This window comes from Nanorana parkeri, unplaced genomic scaffold, assembly GCF_000935625.1.
Source record: "Nanorana parkeri isolate BGI_ZX_2015 unplaced genomic scaffold, ASM93562v1 scaffold2105, whole genome shotgun sequence".
In the NCBI taxonomy this organism is placed as follows: Eukaryota; Metazoa; Chordata; class Amphibia; order Anura; family Dicroglossidae; genus Nanorana; species Nanorana parkeri.
This window is the reverse complement of record NW_017308373.1, coordinates 31206-49393: the sequence shown is the minus strand read 5'-3', so window position 1 is coordinate 49393 and position 18188 is coordinate 31206. Positions and strand designations below refer to the sequence as shown.

General features: G+C 40.3%; 1 protein-coding gene across 1 annotated transcript; it reads left to right on the top strand.

Moving 5' to 3' along the window:
- The first annotated feature begins 2333 nt into the window (after positions 1 to 2333).
- On the top strand, positions 2334 to 17148 carry LOC108800692 (very-long-chain 3-oxoacyl-CoA reductase-like). Its single transcript, XM_018572682.1, has 11 exons — positions 2334 to 2558; positions 4367 to 4413; positions 6776 to 6851; positions 9282 to 9392; positions 10818 to 10885; positions 11163 to 11207; positions 11904 to 11938; positions 12011 to 12092; positions 14438 to 14503; positions 15318 to 15467; positions 17029 to 17148. Exons 1-11 carry the CDS (start codon positions 2390 to 2392, stop codon positions 17146 to 17148), a joined length of 969 nt encoding a protein of 322 aa, XP_018428184.1. The 5' UTR covers positions 2334 to 2389.
- Positions 17149 to 18188: the final 1040 nt, after the last annotated feature.

Here is an 18188-nt window from a genome sequence, read left to right as displayed (position 1 = left end):
TGTAATCTAACTGTGATTTATTTAATGAACCCAGCCTGGTCTCTACATTAAACTTCAGTCTGGTAAAAGTGTTTACATAGTGTATTATGCTGACTTTTTTTTTACCTGTGAAATAATTACACTCTTATTTTATTGTCTTCTTTTAAAGCTGCCTGGAGTCTCCCTCTTCTTTTTCAAATGTTCATATATGCAATGACATACATCCTTAGACCCATTCTGTGCAGACAGTAGGCAGCCTGCGGATTCTGCTGACTTGGCAGAATCCGCAGGCAGCAGAACTCTTCAATAAGAGACAGTTTCACTTCAAATAAGTGCAGTACAGAGGATGTTTTCTAGTCTTTTGAAATGTAAAAAGACAAGGCCTTTCCTAAGCCCTGTCTCTCTGATGAGCTGCAATAGAATGAGGATACGAAACATGAGAAAAGCAGGGAGGGTCTAGCTAGGACTGTACAATCTAGTTCTAAATAGGAAGAGTGGCAGGAGAATATACTAATGGAACAAATAAACAAGTTTCTGTCACACAACGCTCCCAGTGGGTGTCAATCACTAAATCAATAACACAATGTAATAGAATAGAACACATAATATGTGGTACACTCCTTATAAAAAAAGTGCTCTAGCAAAGTGCTTAAATACTCTGTATGGAGTCAGTACAACATTTTGGTGGCTTTATTCTATGAAATAATACACTCTAAAGTTGATTATAGGATTAAAAGCTAGCTCCTCTCTCTCCTGTTCAAACAGCAGCCTTGTACAATTGATTAAATACTGTGCACAGACACTGTTATATTAAAGGTTGGCTGTTGCCTCTCTTGATCAAAATGCAGCCTACCAAACATGTTTACATACTGTCTATAGAGTCAGTAAAATATTTCTTCTTTTCTCCCTTTGTCGATATGCCGTATGTGTCATTTTAAAAATGCAGCAGGCGGGAGATACAGAGAGACGAGCCCCATCGACTTCTATGGGGCATTACTGCGCAGGTATTGCCATAAGTAAGAGGACTTTGGTGCAGAATATAAACAATCCTTTGAGATTTTTTACATCTTTACATTTATATATTTTACATTTTAGACTGGAATACCTGGAGATTTTGTGTACTTTTAAAGGGTGCCATGACTGAAAAAGGTTGAGAAATGCTGGTATACACACATTCACACACATAGGTTGAACTGGATGGATCTGTGTCTTTATTCATCTTTACCAGCTATGTAACTTAATATTTGTGTTAAAAAATAACCAACATGCAACAATCTATAGGATGAATAAAAACTCTAGTGCAATATAAATCACTTTAAATGTTACATGTATTTGTATAGATCTCTGCACATTTGTGGTAGGAGGGATAGAGGATTTGGTTTTAAAAGAGGACCAGTCTTTTCCTCTTTCGCACGGGCATTCTGATCTGGTCAGTCTGTCAGGTTTTTTTAGGCGGATCTGATTGGAAGCCCAGTGTTAGTCTATTCTAGTCTCTAGTCTAGTCTCAAATGGAACAGAGTTCTGTCTTGGTGGATAGGGGGATAATCTAATGTAAACAGACACATGTCCCTTTAGATCCGATTCTCCATAGACCAACATGGGTCCAGTAATTTCATTTTTTTTCCTCCATCACAACATGGAGGCAAAAACTGGATAGGCACAGATGTCACAATAGTGCAGTCCGTTCCGATTATCAGGGGATATGTGCATGGATCCCCTGCTGAACGGAACTAAAGGTGTCCGTGTGAAAGGGGCCAGTCTGATCAGGAAGGGATCCATGCATGGATCAACTCCTGATCGGTAAAGATGTCACTATTGTGACATCCATGTTCATGCATCTTTTTCCTCCATCTTGTGATGGAGAAAAAACTGACATTACTGGGCACATGTTAGTCTATGGGCAGCTGGATCTAAACTCACTGTTTACATCTGGTTACCCCCAATCCGACACAATCAGGTCCAGTGAAATTGAACTCTGATCTGTTCATTTTTCTGGGCGCGGCTGAAGCCGAGGGTAACTGGATGTAAACGCGTGCCCGTCCATTTAGATCCGCCTGCCTTTACACTAACACGGAGCCCATGTGAAAGGGACCTAAGTGAGAGTCAGTAGAAAGCTATGCATTTGTATCCAATACTTGAGTATGTAATTAGTATCTCTTTTATGTATGTAAACATTTTGTTTAGGATGTCAGCCTTTATAAACATTTGTCATTGTGTCTCTTGTGTACATAGTTGCAGGTTTTAAATTCTGGTAAATTGTCTGAAGTTGAATAGCTTTGTTGAGTGTGGGTGAATCGTCCCTTTAAGCAGTATAGAAAGCAGTGTGTAATGCAGTTATGGGAGTGTTCAGGCTTGTGTGAGCACTTGTGGGTTGTGTAATATTATACAGAGTGCTCCATTCAGGAAGAACATGGCTGAAAGAGAGCTGTGCCTGCTGGAGAGGACATTCACCCTGCTGGGGCTGCTGCTGGCAGGTTACGTTCTTCTAAAGCAGCTGGTCAGCGTACTGAGGGGGCTGAAGAACCACATTGTGTCTGGCTGGTGGAGGACCAGTCTCACCCAGTATGGGCGCTGGGCAGGTAAGGGGAAGCTGCTGGAATGGTATAATTGTGGGAATGGAGTGCAGGCTGTGAGGTTTGGTGTCATGTTCATGTGCAGTGCTGTGTGCTTCTGTTAGGGCTCATCAATGTAGTGTATGGAGTGCAGTATCCATACTTGTCACAGATACAGTGCTATATACATGCTGTGCAGACATTTTATACTATGAAACCAATATGGATCTGCGCTTATGAATGAATGTTCGTGCTCCTATTGAGTCGCTGTGCTAAAAGAAAATCTTCTTTTGAGGCCAGGTTCACACCTGGTCGATTGCCACGCAGATTGCCATGCGGTCACAGAGTCACCAATCACAGACAATCATGCTGGCTGTGCCATTATTTTCTAGTAGCACCCCAATCACACGGTTTCCCGTCGCGATTCTGCCCATTCAAGCGAACACGATCACGGCCGTGCATCGTGAGCTGCAAAAAAGGTACAGGTCTGCACCAGCCCTAAGGTGTATATTAATCAGTTGCACTGCGCTACAATAGGGTTAAATGTATGTGAACAATCAAACAATCAAAAAAATCCCAAAGTGAAAATAAATATCAGAACTTGAATAATCCCAGTGACCTTTCATATATCACCCTTATATATAGTATTGTTTTCAGTGTACACCAACATATAACACATAGAAAGTGAATGCGATCAAAGAATCAGTGTCCCATCAGGCACCACAATCACTGGTGCCGTGCCTTTTACTCCACATCACTGGCTGTGTATATATAACGATGGTATATGAAAAGTCACTGCCTTCTGTCAAACAGCAGGGGGTGAGCGGAGCTGAAAGAAAACTTTCTCTCTCAGGTCCGCTCCTCTGGGACTGACAGAAGGCTATTGCAATTTAGAATAGCCAATAACAGAATGGCTATTGTTCCTGCAGAGGAGCGGACCTGAGAGAGAAAGTTCCATTAGAGGGGGACACCATTTTTTTTTTTGGCGTTGGGGTTCCCCCCTAAAATTCCTACCAGACCTAAAGGGTCTGGTATGAATTTCCGGGAAACCACACACTCTTTTTTTTATTATTACATGGGGTCCCCCCTAACATTCCTACCAGACCTAAAGGGTCTGGAATGAATTGCGCCCTAGGCAGCAGTGCTCCCTAGTGGCATCATCGGCCCTGGTGACAGCTATCAGATTGGGGATGGAAGTGTCCACAAAGAAGCAGAAGCTGTTACAGAATTACACAAATCTCTTGGCTTCTTTCATTAATGACATTTTTAACAATATTGTGTTACTTTGTTTTCATTTGAGATACAAGTCAGAGAAGTCAGAGAGCGATAAATGACAGCTCTCCCGCTTGCTGTGTTTCATTTCCGAATGAAATTCGGATGTATCCGAATTTCGTTATCAAACATTCTGATTCCTTCAGATTTGTTATTTCTGTCATTTGGAAATTCGGATGCATCTGAATGTCCAAATATACAGAAATTCCTACGAATTTCAATTCGGAATTAAACGAATTGCACATGTCTACCAGTTAATGGCACCCCAAATGTGGCTGGGCAAACATGCATTTTTCCTCCATTGAAATGCACACAAACACGTAGAAAAAAAACCGCAGAAGGCATATCGCAGATTGTGCTACTTGCACTTCTTTTCTGCATTTGTTGCATGTGCAATGGGAACACGGAGAACAAGCACGCACAAGTGGGCACGAACACGACGTTCATTCAAGTTATGCTCAGGTGTTAATAGGGTCTTAATCATGTTTGGTATGAACTTGAGCTCATCCCTACTCCTGGGCTGCATTCAGCATAGGACTTAATGCTCCTGTCTTCTTTTGCAGTGGTAACGGGTGCTACAGATGGCATAGGGAAGGCATATGCTCGAGAGGTAAGTTATTGCTAAATGATAGGGAAACACAGGGGAGGTTAAAAACAAAGTTAACAATTAAAACAGAACTCCAGGGAATTTTTTCTTAATCCTTGCAGTGGGGCTACACCCACACTGCAAGGATTAAGTGCCCATTTTTGTCTAGGTTCAAAAATAAAGTGATACTTTTAAAGGTAATTAACAGACATAAAAAACGTTAGATGCACGTATAATTAAATGGGAATATTTTGTTGTAATGAATGATCTGCAACAGGGTCTCTTTAAAGCTGAACATTGGGGGGAATTTAAAAACTACCCTCACAGTGTCCCTTCCCCAGCCCTCGCTCCCCCAGGATTCCTTCTTTCTGTATGACTGGTCCCCCAAAGCCGTTTTTCTTTGGCTCTCAATCCACCGATCACCCCCGTATGTCATTATGTACAATGCAGGAGCAGCAGTCCTGCATTGTAAGTGAGGATGCCGGGGGCCTGTCTATCGTCAGGCTGTCGGGGGAACTGTAGACTGTCGGCTGCTGAGGGAGTCAGGGATAAGGTAAGTGAAACTGTGTTCATTTAGACAAAAACAAGCATTTAAGCCTTGCAAGGAGAGTCACACTGCACACTGCAGAGGTATTTTTTAATTTTCCCCAGAGTTGAGCTTTAAAGCAGAACTCCTGGCAAAAATGTTTTTAACCCTTGCAGTGGGGCTATCCCATTTGTCTAGGTGCTAAAAAAAAGTTATACTCTAACTAAGGAACTAAGGCGATACTAGGGGTCTATTAGAACCTAAGTATTGCCTTAAAGAGTACCTGTAACCCCTAGTATGCTATCACATAGGTGGCTTGTAAGCCCCCCTATGTGATAGCAATTAAGTTAAGTAAAAAGAAAGAAAAAGTTTAGAAAAAATAAAACTAAATACAATAAATGTAAAAATATATATATTTAAAATTCCCCCACCCTCAAGAGCGCATGCATATTAATTTAAACACGTGTCAGGTGCACCTTCGATGCTAGGTATCGCCACGTGCACCAGAGTGAGAGCAATAATTCTAGGGCCAGTATTCACGGATATCTCTAAAATGATGACCTGGAGGAAAAGCCCCCGCTTTGGACAATTTGGGGTGCCGTATTTTGTTGCCATTTTACAGATGCATGCAATTTTAACCTTGGTATGTTGGGCATCTATTTACTCGCCGTAACCTCATCTTTTATATAAAACAAATTGGGTACTATATTGTGTTTTTGGGCACTAAAATTAACTTAAATGTATTTTTTACAAAACTTTTGGGTTGAATAGAATGAAAGAATGTTCGTGGGTTGAAAGAGTTGCGCTAATACACACAATATCATGTGACATGCAAATTTGCAACTGCCAACATTTTATTCCACAGGGTCTTTGCTTTCTGAAAATATGTCATATTTGGGGGTTTTAAGTAGGGAAGCACCGAAATTTCGGCCGCCAAATCATGTCGGACGAAAATGACACTTTGGCAAATTGCAGAAAGTGCCATCTTTCGGCGAAATAGTGGTGCATCCCTGATTTCTCTCCTCCTCGCTAGGCACTGCTCTGTGTCCCAGCGGGGAGGAGGGAAACTGTCATAGGAGGCCGAGTGGTGCGGGGGAGGAAAGCAATGTAAACAGCTGGCATCTTTCCTCTCGCACCGCTCCGCCTCCTGTGACAGATCAGGAGAGCGGCGGTGTGGGGGCGGAGACAGCTGCCAGCTGTTACAGGAGGCTGAGCTCTTCTCCCGCACAGCCCCGCTCAGCCCCCTGTGATAGATCAGGTGAGCGGCAGTGTGGGAGGGGAGACAGATGTCAGCTGTCACAGGAGATCAAGCTCTCCTCCCCGCACCACTCGCTCAGCCTCTTGTGACAGCCGATCCAGGATGGAGAGCGGAGCACAAACATTCATCGATCAGTGATCGCTGAGTGTTTGTAAATAATTGAGGACATAATATGTTTACTGTGTCCCCAATTAAAAATGAATGGGAAGTGATCTAGATCACTTCTTGTTCATTCATGATTGTGGACATGGTAAACACACTATCTCCACATGTTATGAATGAACAGGGACACTCAGTATAGAGGATTACTATTCATTTATAACAGAGGCTGCAGAAAAGGAGATTGAGGACTCTGTTTAGACCCCAAATATTTCCCCGGAGCCCCCGACAGTAAAGTAAAAAATACAAATATTTAATAAAAATAAATAAATGCATAAAAGTAAAATATCAAAAAAATAAAAAGTTTATCAAAAATAAGTTTATAAAAAATAAAAAATAAAAAAATAATATGATAATATGTCTCACATTGTATTTTGCATACATAAGTGTTGTTTATTTATTATTCTTTAGGCATACTGTAACATTACTAACTTTTGTCCTAGCTTGCAAAGAGAGGTCTGGACGTTGTGCTCATCAGCCGTACTTTGGAGAAGCTTAAGAAAGTGGCTGCAGAGATAGGTAAAAGTCTGTCTCTTCTGTAAATTAGATGTTATTCCATGTGCAACTGAGAATGAATATTATTATTATTGTACAGGATCTATATATTGCCAACAGTTTGCACTTCACTTTACAAAATAAGGGGAGACAGTGGAGTTACAATACAATTCCATTCCAGAGGATTAGAAGGGTCTGTTATGGAGTTACTATCCAAATACTGTGACTCTATTTATAACAATGCCAAGTACAGAGTTTCTCCCTCTGGGACTCTAGGAGCATGGAGCCCAGCTTGATGATGCCACTGACTCCACTCTATGTGTTACGTCACTTCATGCCTTCCACCTCCTTTTATTGCATTAATGTGGAGTATTAGGGAGTGATATAACGATTCAGAGGTGGAGGAGTACAGGTTTTTTTACCATAAATTGGGAAAAGTGTTTTCTGACCTTTGGATTAAAGTCAACCTATTCTGTTCAGTTTACCCAGTAAAGGTGTCATGCACATCTGTGACACCCGGGAGAATATTGGAGTGTTGCAAATTGATCCTTGGTAGCTATTGGTTATCACAGTTGGATAAAGCATATTTTTATGAACTGTACTTGATTACCACAGACGGACACAAATATACGACTTGTCATTGCTGGTTATCACATGCACTTTGATAGATTTTATTTTGCACCTTGATAATAAGTTTTATTGAGACAATACACAGGAGCACTTGCTTACATTTGCATATCACTATTTTTGTTTGCTTATATTTAATTAGCATTAGCATCTTGCAGGATTTTCTGATTTTGATTTTATTTAGGTAGCTTTTATTTAGACAACGAACTAATAAGAGAAAAGTGTTCAAGCTATTTTTTTATAAGCTACTGATGCATTGCTATTATACACCTGAGTTATTACATGCCATTTAACCCAACCAATCGACCCAATTGAAGACCTGCAGTCAGTCATGGCTGGCTGTGCATCCACTGCCAGCTATAGTCCAGTGCAGGCCCCCCTCCTCTTCAGGTATTGGTTGATATGATCGCTGGCATCCTAGCAACCAATGATGTCAGGTGTCCACTTCCTCGTCAGTCATTGGTTGATAGAATCGTCAGCAGTTCTAGTAGCCAGTACGTCAAATATGTTCCCCGTCCTCAGCATTGCAAGAGGACAGAAGTGTATCTTCTTCCGTCCTCTTCTGCAGCCTGCTCCGCCTCCCACCTCTAGCCTACTTATAAAGTAGTAAACTAAGGAATGTGGGGACAATAATATGAAGGGGCACTCTAATGGGAACAATGTAAGGGCCAGTCTAATGGGGACATTATCAAAACTAGGGATACTAGTCTATCTACATTTCACAGAGGCATCCGTTGTCACCACCGCACCCACCCAGTTGAATTTGGGTTTTTGTCCGGTCAGGAGTGCAGGAGTGCGATGGGACTGGAGGATTAACAATCAGGAATCCAGAAACCATCTCATGACTCACTATCCAGCTTTCTGATTGGTCAGGAACCAAGGCAGTCTCGGCAAGTAAAGCCGGTGTTCTTTTGCTAGAACACCAGCTTCACAGGTCAATCAGGAAGCCGGGTGACGTGTCATGATCCAGACCAGTACTCGGTATTGGCGAGTACCGAAAAAAAATATCGGTACACATAATCGATACCGGAGAACTGGTATTGATGCATCTTAATCAAAACCATATAATGTACTGCTTTTTTAAGCAATAACATTAATATTGAGCAGAATTAAGTTCAGCCTATTGGTTTGGCCCTCCACAACAGTCCCAGTTTCTCATATAATGAATTGCCTACCCCTGCTCTGGAATATCTTACCCATTTCCTAGGTCCACCACCAGGGAAATTCCAAACTTCTTACACACATTTTGACAGTCGTTCTGCTTAATAGCATTAAAATGGAAACACCTTACAATAACCTCGTCAGAGGAACTTCTTAACCGGATTATAGAATTATAACTACTAAACACTGATGGCTAAACTCTTGACATACATAATGAATTGTGGGAATATTGGGATATTAATATCTCAGCCCCCAGCTATATGTTTGGGATCCTTCCTCCTATACTGTTGCTTCTGATCCCATGCCATTGCTTTTTTTTCCGTTCCCCAATAGATGAACCTTTGAGTGGACATACATAACTGATATCATTGTACAAACAAATTGGATAAGCGTGTTATGTAACGGAAGTGAATAATGTTTTTTGAGCAGTTTTGTCTAGATGTGTGTCCGTGGTCAATTGCTTAATCTCTCTTTTTTCCATGTTGAAGCCTTATAAATAAAGACACAGTCAAACAAAAAAAAATATAAAATCAGTTGAAAAACCTAAAAACAAGTTATGTAAAACCGACTCAAAACCATTATTGTTTCCCTGTTATTTTTCTTTATTAATATATTCATGTTAGTGGAATTTATGTTTAAACACATATTTGTCTATGTTTAAAAAAGAACAAGAATCTGGACGCAAGACTCGGGTAATGCAAGTGGATTTTACGAATGGATCACACATCTACCAGAAGATTAAAGAAGAACTGAATGGACTGGAAATTGGAATTCTGGGTAATGAGTGACATGTTGGCTTGATATGTCTGATAAGTTTCGGACCACCCTTAATAATGTGAACTGTATATTCAATTAGGAGATGTTAGGGTGTTGGTAAAAGTCAAACCTTGTAAGCCAACCAGACATCTCCAAAAAAGTTTCATGCGCAGGGTGTGGGGAGAAGTGGGCTTTGTCCATCTCCACTATTACAACCCACTTCATCAGATGAAATTACACCGTTAGACATACAGATGATATCATTTCTCTTCTTTACCCGTCACCCAGCCCAGTATGTCAGATTTTGGTAACATGACCACCACACATCCACTTCTGTTGATTTGCCCAGTCCTTTGCTATTTTTCGCATACCTTTTTTTTTTTTTTTCAAATTACTTCTGTTGCCACTAAAGATGTGAAAGAGCCTTAAGCCTGCTAATGCAGGACACTAGTGCTTTGGGAGGGGACTCTCACAATTGTCTTTTAGGCTGGTATCAAAATGGTTGGAGACATAGCATAGCTCATAACCCATATGCTTGCTTTAATTGCAGGTGTCTTTAGTGATAGCAATGATCAAGTAGTTTTAACCAGATCACTAAAAACTTATTTTAGTGTTATAATGTCAAATGTAATTTCAAATGCTGTTTCCATTCTTTTTAAATATCCAGATTTCATTAATAAAAAAAACCTGGTGATCCTGCCATGAAGGTACTGGCACATCCTGTTTTTGGGTGACAACTGTCCCTCAATTTTGCTCCTGCATCTATGGGGCTTGTCGCCTGGCCGGAAGACAGAGGTAGACGAGCCCCATAGAAGTCCATGATGTTCCACTGCGCAGGCATGGCCAAGAGAGCAAGGACTTGCAACTTGGAATGTATATTATACCTGGAGGCTGCGGGCATTGGATCGAGGTAAGTATACAGGTGCAGAAGGGGAGTGTGGGATCTGTTAGGTCAGGGGAGAGGGAAAAAGGGAAAAAAAGGATTTGTTTTATGTGCACTTTGTTCAAAATGTACTTTAATATTCCAAGTCTTTTCTGTTTAATGTAGTATATTCAGTAATGTAGTATGCTCAGTAGTGTCAGTGTAACATAAACACCTTCAGGCTTAGTGGGGAGCTGCTTCTGTATTCCATCAGAATATCAGAAATCGGTATTATTCAGAATAATATCAATTTATTGAAGTATAATGGTACTAATAAACATCACTTTAATCCTTTGTATTCTGTAAAAGAGCTGATGGCAGACTTCCAGCACATAGTACTAATCTTTGTTGTATACAGTACATGGAACTCCAATAGGTTGAACTTGATGGACTTGTGTCTTTTTTCAACCTCAAATACTATGTAACTGTAGTTATCTATACAGCATGTGATGTATGTTCTGTGAAGATCTACATGGATAATTGGTAAGTTTCTCATGTTAATAAAATCTTTTTTTTTTTCTCAGTAAACAATGTGGGAATGAAAATATCAGAGGAGCCAACCAGATATTTGGATATTTCTGATTTAGATCAGGTATGTTCTTTTTCATTAAAGATGATTCTAAAACTATCATTGATGTATGTGTACCGAGTAGTATATATTAATGTTTATGGCTGGGACCTGAGTAGTGGGTGTCACACCCCTTGAAACATTCGTAACGTATGTGTACCGAGTAGAAAAGGGGTTGTTCGTGGATGACAATGTTCTTTTATTACCTACATGAAACAACATCATGAACTAAAACAGAATGTTTTATGTGTAAACTATGAAAAAGGTATACAGATATTCTTCATTTTGATGTGTTTATTAGATGCTGGACAAAACAATCAACTGCAATATCCTGTCAGTATTATGGGTAAGTGTATATTATGATAATATAATTTGCAGTACAACACATCCATATTAGTAATGGCAGATGAGAAAATCTTCTAAAAATGTAATTATTGAATTTGCTGTGTAATTAGTATTAGCCTTATTTTTCCTGTTTTTATAATTAGCAGTTGTTTCCTTAAAGCGAAACTATACTCACCTCTTCCCCAGCGATGCAATCTCTGAAAGCACCCTTGCCGGTGCTGACATCTTCTCCTGGGCTTCTACCAGGTTAGGGATTTTGGCCAGCTTTGATTGGCCTCACTGGGATCCTGGCATATGCCGAAAGCGTATGCGCAACTCAGTGTACATTATATGTATACAATATCATAAATTATTATAAAAAAGTTTGCATACAGACTGGTAGAGGTCCTTTGTTGTAGAAGAGACATAGTATGTCTCTTGTGCAATAAAAAGCCCGTCTGTTAGCACATTTTTAATCCTAATTTAAATTTCCAACTAGAGCTCCAAGCGTAATCACGTTCAGTGTGTGTTTGAAGGTTTGATAGTGTAGATCACAGTGCTGAATTAGGTCAGTTGTAGTGGCTGATGCACTTTCTAATAATCATGTCTGATATTTTAATGTTGCTCACACTGTACGTTTCATGCCTCAGTAAGTTATAATATAAATGCATAATTTCTTTGAAATTAGTAATTGTTTTTTATTATTATTTTTTTTTAGATGACTCGGACTATTCTCCCTCAAATGTTGCAGAGGTAAATATGGAGCTTCAAACTGGGTAACAGTTACTGAGGGCTGCATTGAGAATCTTTCTTAATGTCTTTTAGAAAGAAAGGCCTCATTATAAATCTTGCTTCTGAAGTTGGAAATCGCCCATATCCATTGTCACTTGTATATAGCGCCTCAAAAGTAAGTCTTTATGTTGGCAATTTAAATAGATATATGTTTAAGGCCCAACTGAGCTAAATACTTTCCAGGTGCATCAAAACAAAAGGTGTGTGATGTCTTATAGTTAGTTTTCAAAGCAGTTACAGCCTGAGTACAAAAGCCAACATGCTACAGGAAAGGACCCTTGCTCTCTGTGTAGAAGCAGAGCTCTCTCTGCAGATGTCTGATATGGCTCCTGCTGAGTCAGGGCAAGAGCTCTCCAATCAGCAGGAAATGTGAGCTTTGTATAATGGAGAGGTTAAATTGTGACTCATGCACAGAGAAAGGGTCCATTTCTGCAGCATGGTAGCAGAGGACAGGCTTTCTACAGAAAACAAACCAAGACTTAACCACTTCCAGCGGGTTCATGCACATCATCCGCTGGAAGTGGTTATACCAAGAACAAGGCTGCTGCTGCAGCTATGTTCTTGGTACTGTTTTAAACAGCAGATGATTGCCGTCTAAATACAAGCGATCTGGCGTCTGAATAGATGCCGGATCACTTGTATGGTGTGGTACTGTGTTTGTCCCCCCTCCACCGGTGCCTCCGTCGACTTCCCGGGCTCTGCTGTCCCCCGTGCAAGCCTAGGACCAGCATGGTGGGTCTCCCCTGAAGGATCGGAGGGAGATCGGCAGGCTTCCAGCCGCTGATCTCTCCTTCGATCACTAGAGCTGGAATGTATGTGCATTACATCACTTCCGGTGTCACTAAGCACATTCTCTGGCTCCTAGAGCCAGAAGAAGAAGTTGGTGAAGCAGATCTCTGCTTCATCAGCTTCTTTGGGGTCCCTAGGTAACATTAGGGGTCTGAAAGACCTCTGATGTCTCCATAAAGGGGGCCTGTCACACCCTATCTGCTATTACATATTACATAAGGGCTTGCTAGCCCCCCTATGTGATAGCAATAAAATTTAGTGTTAAAAAAAAATGTTTTAAAGTCCACCGTCCCCCACGTGCACACACATGCAACACAAACATGCGTCTGATATGCCTGCGTGCACAAATGAAAATTGTGCCACACATGTTACATATCGTCGTGAATGTGGGAGTGAACGCAGTAATTCTAGACTTATCAATCACTGTTAGCACTAAACTGATGAGCAGTAAAAGTGTTTAGAGTGTCGCCTATGGGAAATTTTGGTTATTGTAGTTTTGGGATCTATTTACCCAGCGTGATCCCATCTTTTATATTTTGCCAAAAATGTGGGTATTATATTCTGTTTCTGTGCACTAAATTTAATTTTAGTGTTTTTATTCCTAAAAATACTTGTTCGATAAACATTTGCACAAATACCGTTTTCAGAACATATATAATTGTTTTGGAGTCTGAAGCTGTTTTTTAGCCAAAAAATTCAGATTATATCATGTGTGTGCAAATGTAAGAAATTGCTCCGGGCAGCAAGTGGTTAAAACACCTTTTATTTTGGTGCACCATTTTACATAATTCAGTTGGGGTTTCAGTAAGTGATTTTGACAATTTGATGGCAAGTCGGCTAACCTCCAGAGATCTTTTGTGTGTGTTTTTTTTTTCTAACACAATTTCTAGAACAGAAATTGCTGTTGTGGATTTCTCTGCCACCCCAGGGGAGTAACTGCCCCATCACCACAAATATTAGATCATGATAAGGGCCTCTTGCCCCCTTGTAGGGGCAGTCATGGTTGGGTTAATAGATACTGAATAGTTCCCTTTACATTTAGTCATCTGTATACTAAACACAATAACATTTACAGTATACTCATTACATATGCTAAGTTTATCCAGTGGCGTAACAATCGCCATAGCGACCCAGGGGCCCGGCCATCCCTCTGATGCCATGTGGGCGTCACCGACACAGCTCAGCAGCAGCGTTTTCCCTCACAGCCGCTACGGAGCTGTGTCAGTGACAGCCAGCAGCTACGGCAGAAGAGGCCAACGTTTTGCAGTGAATGAGGAGGCGGGGCCTGCCTTAGAGCAACCCGCCTCCTCTTACATCACTGGCCAGCGACCTAAGAGCAGGTGGGGCCAGTGATGTAAGAGGAGGCGGGCCCGTCGATAGAAGATGAGGCGAACAGCGCTGACAGGTAAGAGGTGTGCAGCCCATCTGAGACCCTGCAGAGCCCATTATAGAGAGTCTATGGTGGGCTCTGAAGGGTCACTCTCAGGTGGGCTGTTTGGTATATCAGGTGGGCTCTGCAAGTGGCAGAACTAGCAATCACCGGGCCCCATGCAAAATTTTGCTATGGGGCCCTGTGTTTTCTAGTTACGCCCCTGAGTGTATCGCAAATATATTTGAATAGTATCCTGTGAATTGTGATTATTTTTATTCGATTTATCCTTTGTGCTTTAGGTCTTTGTGGATTTCTTTTCTCGTGGTCTACATGAAGAATACAAGTCTAAGGGTATAACAGTGCAGGTAAATCACTCTCTCAGTCTAAAGTAATGGGAAATTCAATTTCTCTGTATGATAGCATTCTACTTAGAATCCTTTTAAACACTCTACAATATACTGTATTTGTGCATATTTTAGTTATTGATTTCAGCTCACAGGTAATTTTCCAATTGAGGTGGCAAATAATTAAATATCACTTACATGATAATAATAATATTAATATTAATAATTCTGAAGTGTATGTATGCATGAAGATGAATGTTTTAGAATGTGGAAAATCTCTTCTGGTTGCAGTAATCTTGCCACAGCCTGGAGTGTTGTTTGAATGTAGACAGATTAGCACAAGTACCAGCAAATAGAGTTCAATAAACTTTTCACTGCCCATGTAGAAACCAGTTTGTTTAATATTTAATGATATTTGATGCTTTCCGGATCTGAACCCCAAAACACTGCACCATGATGTGACTTGCAGACAGTCTCTTAGGGGGCCATCAGAGCCCTGTCTATATCAGCCCGTGCTTAGTGCAACCAGACAGCCTCCTACCGGCTGCTTATACAGTTCACTGAACCCTACAAGCAGCAGTCATGCTGTGTGCAATTGTGCTGGTACGTTTTCCTGAATGCATTTCATAGCACCTCTATATGGCTATCTACACCCTTAGCTGCTGTAAACATGTTACTATTCATCCTAATGCTTCAGCATTCCATTTTAATGAAGGGCACATGTATCTATAATGCATGGGCTTACTAGTTTCTGCATAACTTCTGTAAAAGTCTGACATTTTTCTGTAGACAGACTTGCTTTGTTTTTGCCTAACTGGTAGAATTTCTACTACAGAGTGTGATGCCATTGCTTGTCTCAACGGACATGACCTATAAAATAAAGACAAACATATTTGTGAAATCTCCTGAAGAGTTTGCTTCTGAAGCATTGGACACGGTGGGATACACTAACAGAACCAGTGGATGTCTTTCACACTCCCTCCAGGTAAAGGCAACTGTAGTTCTTATGGTTGAGTAATAAAAAGAGGAGCAGTCCAAAGGTGTAGTCTGTAACAGCCTAAAGTTCCAGGATTCATGTTTTTTTTTTGTCTGTTGCAAGCTACCAACTGAAGGGATTAGTTCACTAGGCAACGGCTCTCCTTTCCTAATACTGTAAATCATTACACACTTTGATTTTATAATTTGGAAGAGTAAACATCATTTTATTTTGGAAGCATTTTAGGAACCAGCAGTTTTTTTTTGTTTTTTTTTTAACTTATTACAGGTATTTATATACCTATTTATTTAGTGATATACATACTATTCATTTACATCAGTCCCTGCACTCAAGGAGCTTACAATCTAAGGTACCTATCTCATATGAACACATACTGGGGCCAATTTAGACAGGAGCCAGTGAACCTACCACCATGTCTTTGGATTGTAAGGGGAAACCCATGCAAGCACAGAGAGAACATCCAAACTCTATGCAGATTGTGTTCTGGCTGAACCTGCAATTTCAGTGCTACATGCAGAAGTGCTAACCACTGGGCTGCCCAGTTAGTAATTACATGTTCCTCTACAAGAGACAGGTCATACACACCATACACATGAACCTCACATGCACAGCTGTCACAGATAATCAGTTGACATTAAAATTATTCATTCAGACAGAATCACAGGTGTGAATGGGCCCTTAATCAAATATTTGTTATCCTCCTCTTTCAGTGCACAGTCCTCATGTTTTCAAGACTGCTTGTTCGACGGAAGACATGCGACCGTACAGTAGAAACGGTCGCACGCCTTCCATACACTGTACCTTTATCGTACGATCGCGGGATTTCCCGCGATTCTCGTATGACAATCGTACAGTGTATGGGCACCTTTACAATTGTTCCTGGTTTATACATTTTATAATTGCATCTGGTACTTGATAAAGTTTGAAGAGTAAACTTCTTTTCCTTTAGAGGAACTTCAAGAACTGGTAATTGGTTCAAATGCCAGCCAGGTCACTATCTGCAAGGAATTTGCATGTTCTCCCTGTGCTTGTTTCCTCCCACACTCCAAAGACATGCTGGTAGGTCAATTGGCTGCTCTCTAAAGGTGCCCATACACCTTACAATCATCTTACGACTTTCGTTGTGCAGATCGTACTTGCCGTTCGTGCATTTGTCTTCCGAGCACACCACTAATCCGCCGTACGCTGTGTCGTACGATAATCGACAGGTGTATGGGCACCTTAAGTTGGCCCTCTATGAATGAATGTGAGATAGGGACCTTAGATTGTAAGCTCCTTGAGGGTAGGGACTGATGTGAATGTGCAACTATGTAAAGTGCTGCGTAAATTGTCGGCGCTATATAAATACCGGAAATAAATAAATAAAATCACATGATCCTCTACAAGGCATGTGCCAATGATATGGATTGTTTACCAACTGGAATGCCACAGCTACATATATCTAGTTATCAAATCTAGGCCACATGAGTACAGTATGTATATTGTATAAGGCTGTGTTGAAGCAATACTTAATAACATGGCACTCCACATCCTCTTTATATTGTTTCAGAGTTATGCTATTGACCTCATTCCAGACAGCATTTTTCATTTTCTGCTGACTGCGGATTCAGTTGAAAAAAGTTTCAACAGTTTGAAAAAAGACTACATCAAAAACAAGAAAGAGAAATGAGCGTAATATTGATTGTTTTTTTTTAAATCACATTCTCTTTCTATATATGTTTAAGAAACAGGCCATAATATTTTCAAATGTAATAAATGTCAGATAAACTACTCTCATATAGATGGCGTCATATTATAGTAATAATAATAGTAAAAGGAAACTTCTCCATGATGTCTGCTGATGCATTTTATAATAATTAAGGTTCAACATGTTTTAGAAATATGGATACAGCCAATTTGCACCATTTAGTAAATAAAAGGTAATGATTATTTCATCAGACATTAAAAAATTAATAATAAAGGGTTATGATGCTGGTATGTGATTTAAGTACATTTCCTGGTTATACCTTCTTACATGTTGCCTATGGAAGTAGTGGCACACAATAACGGCAAACACGAAATAGGAAAAAATATATTTATATGCTCAGTACAATGGCAATAGATATTGATACAACAGAAGTAACAGCTTCAGCTACAGAGCAGAATCATATTGAGAGGCAGTTTACAATGCTTCAAAGAAATAGTGTAAATCTGACAAAAGTGTACTACTATTGTAAGACAAATGGGGGTGATTTCAACTAATAATAATAATATTAATAAATAATATCCGTATTATTTATCAACACCCACTTCTTACTGTTCGAGAGGGGTAGATCAGCTAAGAAACACACACCATGAACTGTAGGTTTAAAATAATATATTGTACCAGGAATTTAAACATACACAGCTTGATCATTGATAAATAAATGATTACAATAATAACAAAAACTACAAACCATCTATCAAAAAGTACTACAACAGGAACACAACCAACAATATTCAAATAACAATACTATCTGGTACCTCAATACCTTTATCAATCGATAAACAAACTGTTCTCCCAATTTGTCTGGGCCCACAAACCGCCGAGGATGAAATTCACACTTCTACGCCTCTCAAAGGCAAACGGAGGTATTGGCCTACCTGACGCCTCGCTTTACTACACTGCCTGTCATCTAGCTAGAGTAGTGGACTGGTGCCAGGACGCCAGTCCTAAGCCCTGGCTACAGG

Excerpts from the sequence above, each read along its gene's own strand:
- LOC108800692 (XM_018572682.1), top strand. The coding sequence starts at position 2,390 with ATGGCTGAAAGAGAGCTGTGCCTGCTGGAGAGGACATTCACCCTGCTG. Across the intron at positions 2,559-4,366 it reads CCAGTATGGGCGCTGGGCAG|TGGTAACGGGTGCTACAGAT; the intron begins GTAAGGGGAAGC and ends CTTCTTTTGCAG. Across the intron at positions 15,468-17,028 it reads GTCTTTCACACTCCCTCCAG|AGTTATGCTATTGACCTCAT; the intron begins GTAAAGGCAACT and ends ATATTGTTTCAG.